This window comes from Dipodomys merriami, unplaced genomic scaffold, assembly GCF_024711535.1.
Source record: "Dipodomys merriami isolate MVZ:Mamm:240054 unplaced genomic scaffold, mDipMer1.0.p SCAF_1093, whole genome shotgun sequence".
Classification (NCBI taxonomy): Eukaryota; Metazoa; Chordata; class Mammalia; order Rodentia; family Heteromyidae; genus Dipodomys; species Dipodomys merriami.
The window spans coordinates 29,768-43,745 of NW_027202375.1; the positions used below are offsets into that span (position 1 = coordinate 29,768).

Consider the following 13,978-nt stretch of genomic DNA (forward strand, 5'->3'; position numbering starts at 1 on the left):
TGTTAAACGACATAAATAATCCCCCTTAAAAACAAAAGGACACAACACATGTTTTCCCTTAACCTGTAAAAGCTAAATGGTTAGTCTCGAGGTACTAGGGAATAGAATGATGATTAACAGACCATGAAAATGGGGTGTGGGGAGGAAGTGAAGAGAGCATGGTTTATGGGTACAAGAGTGAAGTTGGATAGAAGAGGTAACTTTTTTTGGTGCTGGGTTTTGAACACAGTACCACATACATACAAGTGTATATTGTACCACTGAACAAAACCCCCAGTTTAGAAGGAATAACTATGAAAGTTAACCCATTATGTCAAAGGTAGTTGATGGTGGCACAGGGATATAAATGGGGACTGTGGAGTAATGTATAAGATGAAGAACAAATAGACATATAGATAGAGACAAACATATATACACACATGTACGTATATATGCATTTAGTATATATATATATGTATACATATACATATATACGGGATATAAGAAGCTAGAATAATGAAACCCACTCAACACTGCAAACGGGGTTAAGGGAATGTGATTTAAAAAAAAAAAACAAAGGGGGGGAGTTGGGAAGTAGCTCAGTGGTAGAGTCCTTGCCTTGCATGTTGAGGCCTTGGGTTCGATTCCTCAGCACCGCATAAGCACAAAAGACTGAAAGTGACACTGTGGCTTAAGCAGTAGTGCGCTAGCCTTGAGCTAAAGAGCTGAGGGACAGCGCCCAGGCAGAGTTCAGGCCCCATGACCAACAACATGAATGAATGAATGAATGAATGAATGAATGAATAAATATGTAAATAAAACAAGGGGTGAACTTGCTCAAAGTCCACTGTGTTGTCCATCTATGGAATATAGTAATGAAATCCCCCTGTATTATATACATGTGTGCTAATAAAAAGTAGCAAAAAGGATTAGTTAAATGTTTGAAAATAGCTAGCATAAATGTGCCAGTGAACAGGCCAGTTCTGTGAGTGGATAATTAAACATTAGACACTCATGTACCTCTGGTCTGTACCGTGTCTGTGTCTTACCCCATGAATAGGTAAAGGCCTAGGCAACAACTAAAATAAACACAGACAAAAAATACTTAAATAAATTAAAAATGTGAAAACACAGATATTCTTGTTTTCTCTTCTCTCAGGAACTGTGTTTAGCAGAGTTCTGGGCAGAGGCAGATACTGTCTTGATCATGTTGAGGTAGCGAAGTGTAGGTCACCTGCTGCACAATGAGGTGAGGAATTGCACAGGAGCTACAGGAGTCCTGGGGGAAGACTCTATGGACAGTGCTCAAAATTCCCCAGTAGAGCAGATGGAGTGACATTGTTTCCACACAAGTATATTCTGGGGATAAAAAGCTCTTTGAGTATCAGGAGAGGAAAAAGGAGGCCTCTCCCTTTCTGGGATGTTTCACTTTGACAAATTAATTCCTATTTAATTTATAGCCATTTAAGTTCCCAACAGCCCTGAGCGATGCAGAAGTTCAGTCTGCATGACAGATACTGCTAGTGGGGCAAACTAAGGAAGTGCTGGATGACAATGCAGACAAGTTGACAGAGCTAGGAAGTGAACCAACCCTACTGTCAGAGAGGCAGGCATAGACTATGCTTCTACATTGATACATTGATACATATATACACATACAACACATATATATGTATACATAAGATTATGCATATATATAGTATATATGTAAATATGATTTTCTTGATGGGCATATCTGAAAATCCTGGATCATGAATTACATTTCTTGGTTTTCTCTTCCTGTCTTCACCATCCATTTCTCATCTGTGATTTGTTCTCTTGGTGGACACAGTCCTCTCTGATCTTGGAGACTGTGTCTGTCCACATCCCAAACAGAAAGAGTTTGGAGATCTCTGGGCAAGCGAATGTTTCCTCACTGCGTTCCTTCACTCGGGGGGACAGGCTGAGCACAAGTGTGGCTGTGAGGACCGGAGCACAGCTGTGGTCAGCGCCAGTTGACACGGTGGCACATGGAGTCCTGCTCACATTACTCCAGTGTATGAGCCCAAACATGCTGTGAGATTGACGTTTAATGGGGCCACACTTGGGAGAAGAATCCCGTGTACTTTGCAGGAACAATTTTGCAACATCTCATGTCCCATTTGCCACATTCTTCAAAGAATCTCATGAATCCAGCCTTGTCTTTATAAAGCCAGTTGGCTGCTTGCTTTATTCTGGTTATTCCTTGAACTTGCAGGTTTCTCCTTGCATGGTAGATCTTTGAATAAAGTGTATTTGTGTCTCAACTTTAACAAGGCAAAATTTAAATATGCTATATACTTTGTACAATTAATAATGTTAAGTATAGCCAGGTGCTGATGGCTCATGCCTGTAATCCTAGTAACTCAGGAGGCTGAGCTGTGAGGATCATGGTTCATAGCCAGCCTAGGCAGCAAAGCCCTTGAGATTCCCTTTTTTTGGGGGGGGGGTCCGGTCGTGGAGCCTGAACTCTGGGCCTGGGCGCTGTCCCTCAGCTCTTCAGCTCAAGGTTAGCACTCTACAACTTGCACCAGAGCGCCACTTCCGGCTTTTTTCTTATGTGATGCTGAGGAATCGAACCCAGGGCCTTGAGCATGCAAGGCAAGTGCTCCACCACTGAGCCACCTTCCCAGCCCCGTCCTTGAGACTCTTATCTCCAATTACCCAACTGAAAACTGGAAGTGGCCCTGTGGTTCAAGTGGTAGATCACTCACCTTGAGTTAAAGAACTCAGGGACAGCGCCCAGGCCTAGAGTTCAAGCCCCTAAAAATGTAAGAGTTCACTCAGAACTAAGAATACTAAATGTAAATTTTCCTTGCCAAGAGGTTGTTTTTTTTTTTTTTAACTTAACGTGGCTTTATTTTATTCAGTTAAAATGATGGAATGAAACCACAATATTTCCTTTTTTTGTTATTTTGCAGGAAAAAACATGTCTGCAATAATCAAGGAAGTGTGTGATGGGTAAGTGTTGCAAAGATTCTTCTGAAGCATTTAGTCCATACATTGGCAGGAACATAGAGTATTTCCGCTGGAGGGATAGAATATTATCCATAATCCTATAAATAAATGATAACCATAAATCTTATTCGTAACTCTTCATGTGACCTACCTAGTCACAAAGAATTACCTTGTGAGAATTACCCTTCTTTCTCCACCAAAATCTTTCCCTTACTCCTTGAAGAATAGAAAGCATGGAATGTCTGGCTCCGTATGTGCAGAGGGTTGGTATTCTTTTGAACACTCATGTTCCTTTCATCCTTCCAAGCAGGGAACCGTTAGACTAAATGTTCCTAAGAGTTAAATACACACTCCATCTGACATACACTGAAAGCATCCCACAGGCTCCTGTGGAAGAATTAACAGACAAGTCCGTGGGTTATTGTGTGTTTTGTGGAATTTTCCCACTGACTGACGCGCCTTTCCTCCCTCTGGGTTGTTCTGACCATCCTGAGGAAGGGCACATTGGAAAGTCACATGGTATTTCTTGACTTGTAAAGCAGAACTGTGAATAGAGTATTAGGGGATGTTAGAGAAGACTTGCCATACTTAGTGTGTTCCAATCTGTGTGGGGTGAACTGATTGTGAGTTAAAGAATTCAGTGACAATTGGCAATGTGCTAATTCTCACACGTTTAAATTGCTGCCATTTACCTTGCTATCATTTCTTTGCCTCAATTCTTCAAAATGAAGAATGTTGCCACTCACAATTTAAGTCCCTCCACCCCCCCCACCCCCCCCCAAGCCTTGATGAAATGCTTAGAGGTGAGCAGTAGCCTTGGTCTAGGAACTTCAGAGAGGAAAGGACTGTTGGTCTTAGGGTAACAGGTGAGTTAAAGCCATTTTCTTTAGAGACCCCATTGTGCCTATTTGAGACTGACTCTATTCTAATCATAGTGAATGTAATTCACCTCACCCCTGTAGAACGAATAAAAATGAAGACGAGCACTTTTGTTTCTCTGATCACTTATGCTATGTTTTGTAGGTCATCTCTTGCCAACCATGAGTGCTTTGCCCTGCAACATGCTGACAGTTCAAACTTCTATATCACAGAAAAGGTAGGCCAGTCACATTGTTTAATCTGGGATACTTACACTGAAGGACAGTACACAGAGTAAGGGGTTTCTTCTGTGTAGGGCCTAGCATGCTACATTTTTTATGTCTTTACCATCCATGAAAATAGGTTCTACAAAAAAAAAAATCAGGGCTGGGAAGGTGGCTCAGTGGTAGAGCGCTTGCCTTGCATGCATGAGGCCCTGGGTTTGATTCCTTAGCACCACATAAGTAAAAAGAAAAAAAGCCGGAAGTGGCGCTGTGGCTCAAGTGGTAGAGCGCTAGCCTTGAGCTGAAGAGCTGAAGGAAAGTTCAGGCCCCATGACCTGACCCCAAGAAAAATAAAATCAAAATAAAAACAGCAAAAAAAACCCTTCTACTACTTCTTATAAGAAAGTAGTTAATCTATTCAAGAGTAAAGACTAAGTATGTTTCTGAATCCTGCTACCAAATATATATTTCCTTTTTAACAATTAAATATTGCTGGGTTAGAGAATTTACTTTATACTGGATGACTTAAGTTTGTTCTCTTGCCTCAGATTTTTATTTTCTCCTTAATTTCTTTCCCCTGGTCTTGGCCCAGGTGCTGTCTTTGAGTTTCTTTGGCTCAATGCTAATGCTCTACAAATTGAGCTGCAGCTCCCTTTCTGGTTTTTTTGGTAGTTTATTGGAGGTAACACTCTCACTGACTTTACTGCCTGGGTTGGCTTTGAAATGTGATGTAACTAGGATTACAAGAGTGAGGTAGCAGCACTCAGTTTCCCCTGTGTTATTATTTTTTTAAATGCTTAGAACAGTGACAGGAAATCTTGTCACATGTGGCACTTTATAGTCACTTGCTTATGACTGTTGGAAACCAACTTTTTTCCTGGGTGATCTTCACACTCTTTAGGAAGCTTGAATTTGGAGTGATTTGTGAAGACAATAAATGGACCTAGAAGCAAGGAAACTTAGTACCCAAAAGATCTCTGATGGGCAAAGGGGAATCTAGCATTAATAGGTACCAGGCGCACTGAGCCAAGCAAATTTATGTTTGTTTATTGATTTTTTTTTTGTCGGTTGTGGGGCCTGAACTGTGGTCCTGGGTGCTGTCCCCCAGTTCTTCAGCTGTAGACCAGCACTCTATCACTTGAGTCTCAGCCCCCACATCTGGCTTTTTCTGCTTATATGGTGCTGAGGAATCGAACTGAGGGCCTCATGCATGCAAGGCAAATGCTCTACCACTGAGCCACCTTCCCAGCCCCTGTTTATTGATTTTTTGTTTCTCACAAGTTAATATAATGGATGAGAGGCCGGATCATTGAGATCACACAACTATACCAGTGTCACTTACTTGACTCAGCAGTCAAGAGTTGAGATTTGATTTTTGTGCTTCAAGGATTTTATGGAAATATCTAGAATGGATTAGCATTCAGCTCATATTTAGGACAAACTCACTGAAATGCAGAGGAGCCAGTACTGTATTTGTGGGTGATGACTATGTGGAGAGAGGAAGCCCCCAGGGAATGTCTTTGTAATATGGTAGCCTTCACTGGGAGGGATGTGAGTGCAAAGTACTCTGGGTAGAGGATGAATTAGGTAATCTAAGGCTTGGAAGGTGAGAACAGCAGAAAAAGATGTGACCCCTACTTGTGTTTTACTTTCTCCACCCTGAAGAGTGTGGGGAACATTTGATTAGCGTGTGGAAGGCTGGCCAGAGTCCTGGAAATGCTTCTTAGCCATTGCTTTGTTCTTCCCAGATGCATACTAGAATGTTTGTAATTGATCATGTTTTTCTCTTTACCCTGATAGCTGGAAAGCTGAGAGTTAGAAGACTAGATTCCCTTGTTGCATTTAGATTTGCTGTTGATTCATTCCATCAGCCTTTAGTTTTCTGGCTTTACTTTCCGTTTGTACCACTTTCTCAGTCGTTTTCACTAATTTTATACTACATCTTATTTGTGAGATAGAGGCTATAAATAAACTAAACTGAGATCAATTTTCAGTTAGTGACAGGACTATAAAAATAGAATAACTAGTTCAGAGAATATATTACCTGTGTTGTTTGTGAAATATTTGTTTCACACACACAATCTGTGTAGTTTGACTTAGTTTTTATATTGAGTTGTGGTCAGATCAATCTTTCTTTTGACTGATGAATCCTGGCTTGCGTCTCCTCTCCCCTGCCTCCCCGCCCCATTGCCCTGTCTTCTGTCCTAGTGGTCTAGGGGCCTTAGTTTATCCTGGATTGCTAACTATGGGGTCCCCAGACTTCTGAACACAAGTATAACAATCTAGATTTTCAAATCTCAGCCCCAGAGATTCTGAGTGAGCAGGCCTGCACTCTAGAATTAGACATTGTTTATGTGTTAGGATTTTTAGTTTAGAGAATCCTCTAGGAGATTCTGTTGGAGGCAATCCAGACACTACTCAAAGAAAGTGTTTGCTCTGTGGTCTCTTTTCTGTGTAGCGGGGGCCCCTGTGTACAAGGGATGGTGTACGCTGGTCAGAAGTTATCACCAAATTTGATTTTGGGGCATATATATGCATTCCCATTCATTACCTTTACTATTGCAACGCTAAATAAATTCATACCTTCTTACAAAATCCAATCTATTCAGACGAAGAGAAAACATGCTTCTAAGGGATATCATAGTTATTTTTTGTAAAATCCTGTTTTTTACTGAGAAATTATCTCAAGGCATTACTGGGATTTGAACCTAGGGCTTGACACTTGATAGGCAGGTGCTATACCACATGAGCCATGTGCCCTGTGTCTAGCCTGAAAATTGTTTTGTTTAGTTTGAAAGGGACAGAGCATCTAAATGTGCTATCAGGTCTCAGCGGGAAGTAGCAGAGAAAGATTAGAGACTTGTGTTTCTAACTGTAACCCTGTGTTTGTAAATAAAATGTCATCACTTCCTTTGCAGCTGTTCCTGGTTCTAGCTTTGTGTGTGTTTGTGTGTGACAAAGAGCTGGACTCACACAGAGCAGGAGAGGCTGGTAAATCTTGCCTCTGTGCAGTGGAAGCTGGGCTATCTTGTAGTATTCTGTAGGTTCATATAGGCTCTTGCAAATATTCCTGAAAATAGAGACCTCGTTCCATTCCTGAATTTCCTCCTTGCTGTCTTCTTGGTTACTTACTGACCAGTGAGTTGTTAGGCAATATTTGCATCACCACGGAAACCAGTGATTCATGTTTGAAACTTGCGTGTGCCATTAGTTACTGATTTTGACGCATATATGAGGTGGTTTCCCTCCTTCTGTTGGAGAAAAAATTGCTCTAGTACCTCAAAGAGGTGATATTCTCCCACCTTATAGTTATTGATTCTCTTCTTCAATTCTCTTCTATTATTACCAGGAAGGCATCTCCCTTGCTTTTTTCATGTTATCCAAGCTCCTTTGCCAAAAACCTTCATTTGTGTATTGGTCCATGAACTGGAGCTTTTCAGTTCAATGAGAGAAATGGCATGTTAAGTAGCAGTCTACAGAAGTATAGATTGCAAGTAAAAGCCTCAGAGACCAGGAGCTGGTGGCTCATGCCTGTAATCCTAGCTACTCAGAAGGAAAGGATCTGAAGACTGCAGTTCAAAGCCAGCCTGGACAAGAAACTTCATGAGATCCTTATCTCCAATTAACCATCAAAAAGCCAGAAGGGGAGCTGTAGCTCAAGTAGTAAAACACTAGTCTTGAGCAAAAAGGCTAAGGGACAGAGCTCAGGCCCTGAGTTCAAGTCCCAGGCCCCTCCTCCCCCCACGCATGCATGCATTAGAGGAAGGTAAAATTTAGTTATATGTAAGTTCAAGTTCTGTTCCAGAAGCAAGGAGAAAGGATAAATGGAGCCTTTAAAGTCATCAGTTGATCAAGGCTAACACTCTACTTCTGGCTTTTTGTTAGTTAATTGGAGGTAAGAGTGTCTAGCTTGGAACCTGAATCCTCATATCTCAGCCTCCTGATTAGCTAGGATTATAGGTACATTATAGGCACTAGTATTCAACTAGGTAATAGTTTTGATTCTAAGGAAAAATGGGACCAAGTCATAGTCCTGCATTGTCTCCCTTTAAAAAACCTTTGACTTAGTTCTTTGATAGCTTGGCTTAGGGCTCTGGTAATACACTAATGTGAGGAAAAGTGTTTATTTCTTCCCACAGAGATATCTTCTTGATGAAGTGTTTTGCTCAAATGATGTAATGTTAATAAATAGTTATCTAACTTATATCTAATTATAACTTCCTCTTGACTTCTAACAGGATAAAGTTAGCCCTGATTTTAAATACCAAATGCTTCTAACATATTCACAGAAAAATAAGTTAAAAATGTCTGTCATGTTTGCAGATAGATCTGGTCAAGGCTGTAAAGGAGGAACTATTTATTTGCCAGATTTGACAAGTTCCTATGTGCTGGGATGAGAAAGAGAATTTAGGACACATTCTCACTACCTAGAGTTTTGAGTCTAGGGGTTGATTCATTGGTACTGCTGATTACTGAAGGCATCAGGATTGGCGAGATTATTGGGGCTATGGTTTTCAAATCACTTAGGTTTATACTTTGACCATTCTGATTCTACATATATTGAAAAATCTTCAGAATAGTCTTTAAACTCTTATTAAAGCAGGGTTGTTGAGACAGAATTCACACATCTTTTAATCTAGCCAGGTAGAGTATACACTGGTGGCTATTCATTTTTATTTTATCTTTTTTGATGGTGCGGTGCTGGAATTTGAACTCCGCTTGGTAATAAGCAGGTGTTCTCTTACTTGAGTCATACTCCTAGCCCTTTTTCCTTTATTTATTTTCTGAGTAGGCTCTCACTTTTTGGCAAGGGCTTGCCTGGACCACACATTTATACTTAGCCAAGCATCCCATATAGCTGGGATGATGGCCACACACCACCCTGCACAGCTTTTTATTGGAAGAGTTGGGGGGGGGGTGGCTCAAGCTGGCCTTGAACTTTGAGTCTCTCAATTAGTTTCCGGAGTACCTGAGATTACAGATGATGAATGTTAGCCATTGTTCCTAATGTGTTTTCAGTTTCTGCAGTGCTTTATTTATTAATGATATTTTTACCAGTGTATTTCTTTATCTTCTAAGCACTAGCTCTCAGACTTAAAAGTAGAATGAGATCCCATTCAGGCCACTAAGCCCAGTGATGAGACATTTTAGGAGGTGTGGGCGGGGGTAGGTGTGTTTGAAGCCTTCTGGAAGGAGTTGTGACCAGCCTCTGGTTCTTTCCTCCAGTTCCTACAGGAAGTGAACAACCACATTGTGCTTCCTCACTGGATTCTAGGCACACCCTTCCTTTTTACTTCCTGAGCTGGGGACTCATTGTGATTGGTGTCCACTGTTGTAGGGAGACTGGAATCTAGCCTTCTTACGTAGGGTGGACATCACTGTCTAGCCCCAGTGAATCTCTTCAGGTTTATTCGCTGTTCACTTCAGCTTTCTCCAACCATGTTAATATTCTCCAAGTACACTTGCTTTGTCTCCCTGGTGTAGCTTTCCTAACTTGGAATTCAGTTCCACCTCCCTTCCTTCTTCCTCTCCTGTTCCATTTCAGACTAGGTACAGAGGATAAAGAGACAACAGACAGGAAAATAACCACATTTCAGGACAGCCATCTCCCTTTCCTGTCTTAATCTATTTTCTCCTGCTTAAGCAGGAGACCACAACTTCTGAATCATTTGTTTTTTGGAGGTCGGAGACTAGGAGGGTCAAGGTCAGGAGACCACATGTTTCAAGTGAGGGCTTTCTTGTTGCAGCAGTCATAGAAGTAGATGGAATTGCAGGAAAGCACATACAAGAAAAGGCTAGATTAGGGTGAACTGGCTTTTCCAGGAAGCCACTCACTCCACTACCTATGTGCACAGCCACTCCTGTTGTACCAACCTCCAGCACTCCTCAGATCAGGTCTCTGCACCTCATCATCCTGCTTTGGACCCCACCTTCCTGCCCCAGTCTGTTATTTGCAGATTATATTTCCCACATAGGAACTTTGGAGAACATGTTCAAACCATAGTATCCCTTTGGATCCTAGGTTGGCTAGGTTACCAGAAACCTTGCCTTTTTGTCTTTTGAATTATCTTTGCTCCAATTTGGCAATTATTTTTTTAAATTTATCATCTGCTAGATCTCTACCACTTTTCTCCGAGTCTGTGGGAATCATTGTTTTTTTTAGTCTTTTGTCTCTGGGGTTCCTGGTTAACTTAGCAGGACACACATGTCTTCATTATTATGCTGAATTACTGTGTCACTGTGTGATTTGTATTTTGTCCTCAATAGGATTCTGCCTGATGATTGAAAAATAAAACAAAATAAGAAGATATGACTTAAGTGGTAGAGTGGTAGCTTTGAGCACAAAAATCTCAGGAAAAGGGCCTAGGCCCTGAGTTCAGGCCTAGGACCAACACACACACACACACACACACACACACACACACACACACACACACACACACACACACACACACACACACACACACACACACACACACACACACACAAAACATAACAATAACAATAAAAGAAAACAGTAACCACAATGAAAAACAACCCTATATGTTCCTCCCTAATGTCTTACTTGGTTCCTTGTACATGCTATGTATGTGTTCAAAGATTATTGGTTGCATGCCTTGCCATTTCTTTGTAAGATAAAAAAGCACAATCAATTGCTTAATCAATTCTGTATGATGGTTAATTCAGTTATCATTCTCATTTGCACAGTGGAGGAGTTGGGGAGCATGCAAATCCATCTTAGGATTCCTCTTACATCCTAAATCAGTGCTTGGGAGTTAGTTTGCCTATACTTCTCACAACTGATGGAAAAAAATAACAGAAAAAATAAATACATTAGGATTCATGAACATATAAAATCCGTGCTGGACTGATATTGACTGCAGGTTTTTTTACTTATGTTATAACATCATAAGTAAATCTTGTCCCATGGATATAAACAGCTTTTATTTGAAATAAGCGATGTATTTTAGGAAATGTGGTCACTTGTGGAAACTTATCTCTTGTGGCAATAATGGTTGGTAGGGAAATAAATACAGAGATCACCTCATGCCTTAAAGTGTATATAAACCTATCACCAAACAAAACAAACAATGGGAACAGTTAACCAAGTTCAAAGGTAGCAAAGAATCTAATGTCTACTTTTAATATACAATCTCTTAGTTTTCATTGTTCACTCATCAGAGCTAGCCTCTATGGCCCACGTCCAGTTCTTTTGTTAATGCTAGAGACCAAATTGTGATTGGGGGAGAGAGAATTTCCTCCCAACTTCTGTGCTTGCACAATTCTGTGAAAGTGAGTTTTTCTCTCTTTCACCCTGGTCTAGGGTCCATTAGTATTCGTGTGGCTTACCTTCCTTCAGTTCTTGATTTCACACAGTGGGCTCTGAGAATCAGTAGACACAGAGAAACAGATTTGTGAGTTTACAAAAATACTTCAGAGTTTCCACCAAGGAAAACATAGGCACTGGCTTAGAAACCTTGATTGTATTCCCCCTGACCCCTAACACTGTTGAAGAGAAATGTTCTAATTGCCTTACTTATATAACTGTAACCCCTCTATATATCACCTTTACAATAAAATAAAATTTTAGAAAAGGCACTCTATTCACCTGACACATTTTCCAATAACTAAGAAACAACTGGACTTGTACGTGGGTTTGGAAGGGCACAAATTCAGATTAGCAACCATTTTCCAAACAGGAAAGATACTGAGCTAAGTCACTACAACCTACATTGGCATTTTTCTTATCAGAAATTCAAAAGATATTTAGTAGTATATAATCTTTCAGAAGATACTGGATTTTCCCCAGCCAAGGGCAGGATAATGAGTCATTGGCTTCTAGTTCTCAGAGCGTGCGCAGGATAGAATGGTACATATTTCTTCTAGGCTTCCTTTACTCAGTCTTAATCCATCAAGTACACTTTGTGAAAATCGAACACATGCATACACATGTGCACATTTGTGTGCACGTGCCCCCCCTTCAATTGTCCTGACTTCCCCAGGTGCTATCCAGCCCTGACTTTGGCCTTCAGCTGCCATTCCCTATCCCATCCATGCTACCCTATCATTATCCTGCTGAAGCTGCTTGTAGTGACTCAAACTGGCAGTGGACTTTCTGAAGTCTCTGAAAACATTTCCAGAATTTTCTAATGAAGAGTTTGAGGAAGGGATGGAGGCTATAATTTTCGTTGGGTGCTTTTGCTTCAGAGAGGAGTTGGAAGCCTATGTGCTTATTTCAGAGTGAAGCTAGAAGCTAGACATCAGTTGAGGGGGGAGAAGAAGGGCAGTGACCGCCACCAGCATTACTCAGATGTCAGTGGGTTTTATGACATGTTATTTAATGTTGACCACTGTCTGTTGGGTACAAGCTATAACAGAATGATTACACAGGCAGCTGACTTTGCTTGGTTGGGCTTCCTTGCTAGTGTTTGGTAAGATAGGGCTGCTTCTAGAATTTGCAAGTAAAGATAAATGCCAGAGGTCATGATAATTCCATGTTCTCCAGTTCAGCTATTAAACCAATGAATACATTGACTCAGCTACTAAAACATTGAGGCTCAGGGTGCATAAAGAGTGACACGTAGGCTGCTCTCAAAGACAGGCTCTTGTTTTTCTGCAATGATGCTAGCAACTAACAAGGTGTGGGGGGGACTAAAAGTTGCTATCAGTATACAAGATTAGTTTTAAGCTTGGCTCTGCTACTCCTCACAAATGTTTAGAAACTTACTTGCAAATCTTCAAAGCACAATTCTGGTCATTTTTATGCTTTGTTGTATTTTTTTTTTTTTTGGGTCCCGGTCGTGGGGCCTGAACTCTGGGCCTGGGTGCTGTCCCTCAGCTCTTCAGCTCAAGGCTAGCGCTCTACCACTTGAGCCACGGCGCCACTTCCGGCTTTTTTCTTTTTGTTTATGTGGTGCTGAGGAATCGAACCCAGGGCCTCATGCATGCAAGGCAAGCGCTCTACCACTGAACCAACTTCCCAGCCCCTGTTGTATTTTTTTTAAAGGAACTGTTAGCCTCTGCTTTTCAAAGTTTTGGACTCATGACACAATGTGTACATTGTGAGTGTGTACACGTGCACATATGTGTGTGGATGTGTGTATAGGGTCAAGATTATGTGTAAGGAAACATTAAAGATTGATGAAACTATTGTTGTAGATATTTTTAGTCTGTATTGTATTTTATTCTCTGTTTTGACAATGTGTGTTAGAACCCATCATGGTTTGATGAAGGGTAAAGGATGTCTTTCTACTTTGAAAAGAATTACTCTGCTCCTCAAGGTCAAAATCACATGTAGATCTTCTCTCCTTTGTCCTTCAGTTGCCCTACAATAATCATTTAATGGCTAGTACAACACCCCGAGGTCAGACACAAGAGATAGACATGAGAAAAAAATCCTAAAGGAAGAGGAGGGATGAAAGAAAGTAATCAGTTAGGTGGGTGGAGTGAGGAGAGAGCCAAGGGTGGAGATCTTGCTCCACCTTGAAAAGAGGTACTGTATGTCCATGACTGTGCAGACAGGTACTCTGCCACTTAAGCCATGCTTCTCATCCCTTTTGTTCTAGTTACTTCTAGCATAAGGCCTCTCTTTTGGCCTGGGCCAGCCTGGGCCATGATCCTCCTGTTTATACTTCCCATAGTAGATGGGGTGACAAGCATGCATCAACACACCAGATTTTTCTGTTGAGATAGAATCTTAGTAACATGTTTTTCCCAGACTGTCAAAAATGCTATCCTCCTGATCTATGCCTCCAGCATAGCTAGGATCACAGGAGTGAGATACTGGTGCCTAGCTTGATGAATATGATTCTCATGAATGTTTGATAGGTTTTATACATAGGTACATATTCATTGATACTATATAGAATTGTTTGGGCTTTCAAATTTATATCATTAGCTGGATGCTGGTGTTGTAATCCTCGCTACTTAGGAAGCTGAGA

General features: G+C 41.0%; 1 protein-coding gene across 1 annotated transcript in view; it reads left to right on the plus strand.

Moving 5' to 3' along the window:
• The window catches only part of LOC138815430 (engulfment and cell motility protein 1-like), a 211,422-nt gene that overhangs the window by 16,244 nt on the left and 181,200 nt on the right, over positions 1 to 13,978 (plus strand). Inside the window, exons 2-3 of the mRNA XM_070004844.1 lie at positions 2,919 to 2,958; positions 3,979 to 4,051. Of these exons, the coding sequence (XP_069860945.1) occupies positions 2,919 to 2,958; positions 3,979 to 4,051 (113 nt within the window). The remainder of the gene's footprint in view (positions 1 to 2,918; positions 2,959 to 3,978; positions 4,052 to 13,978) is intronic.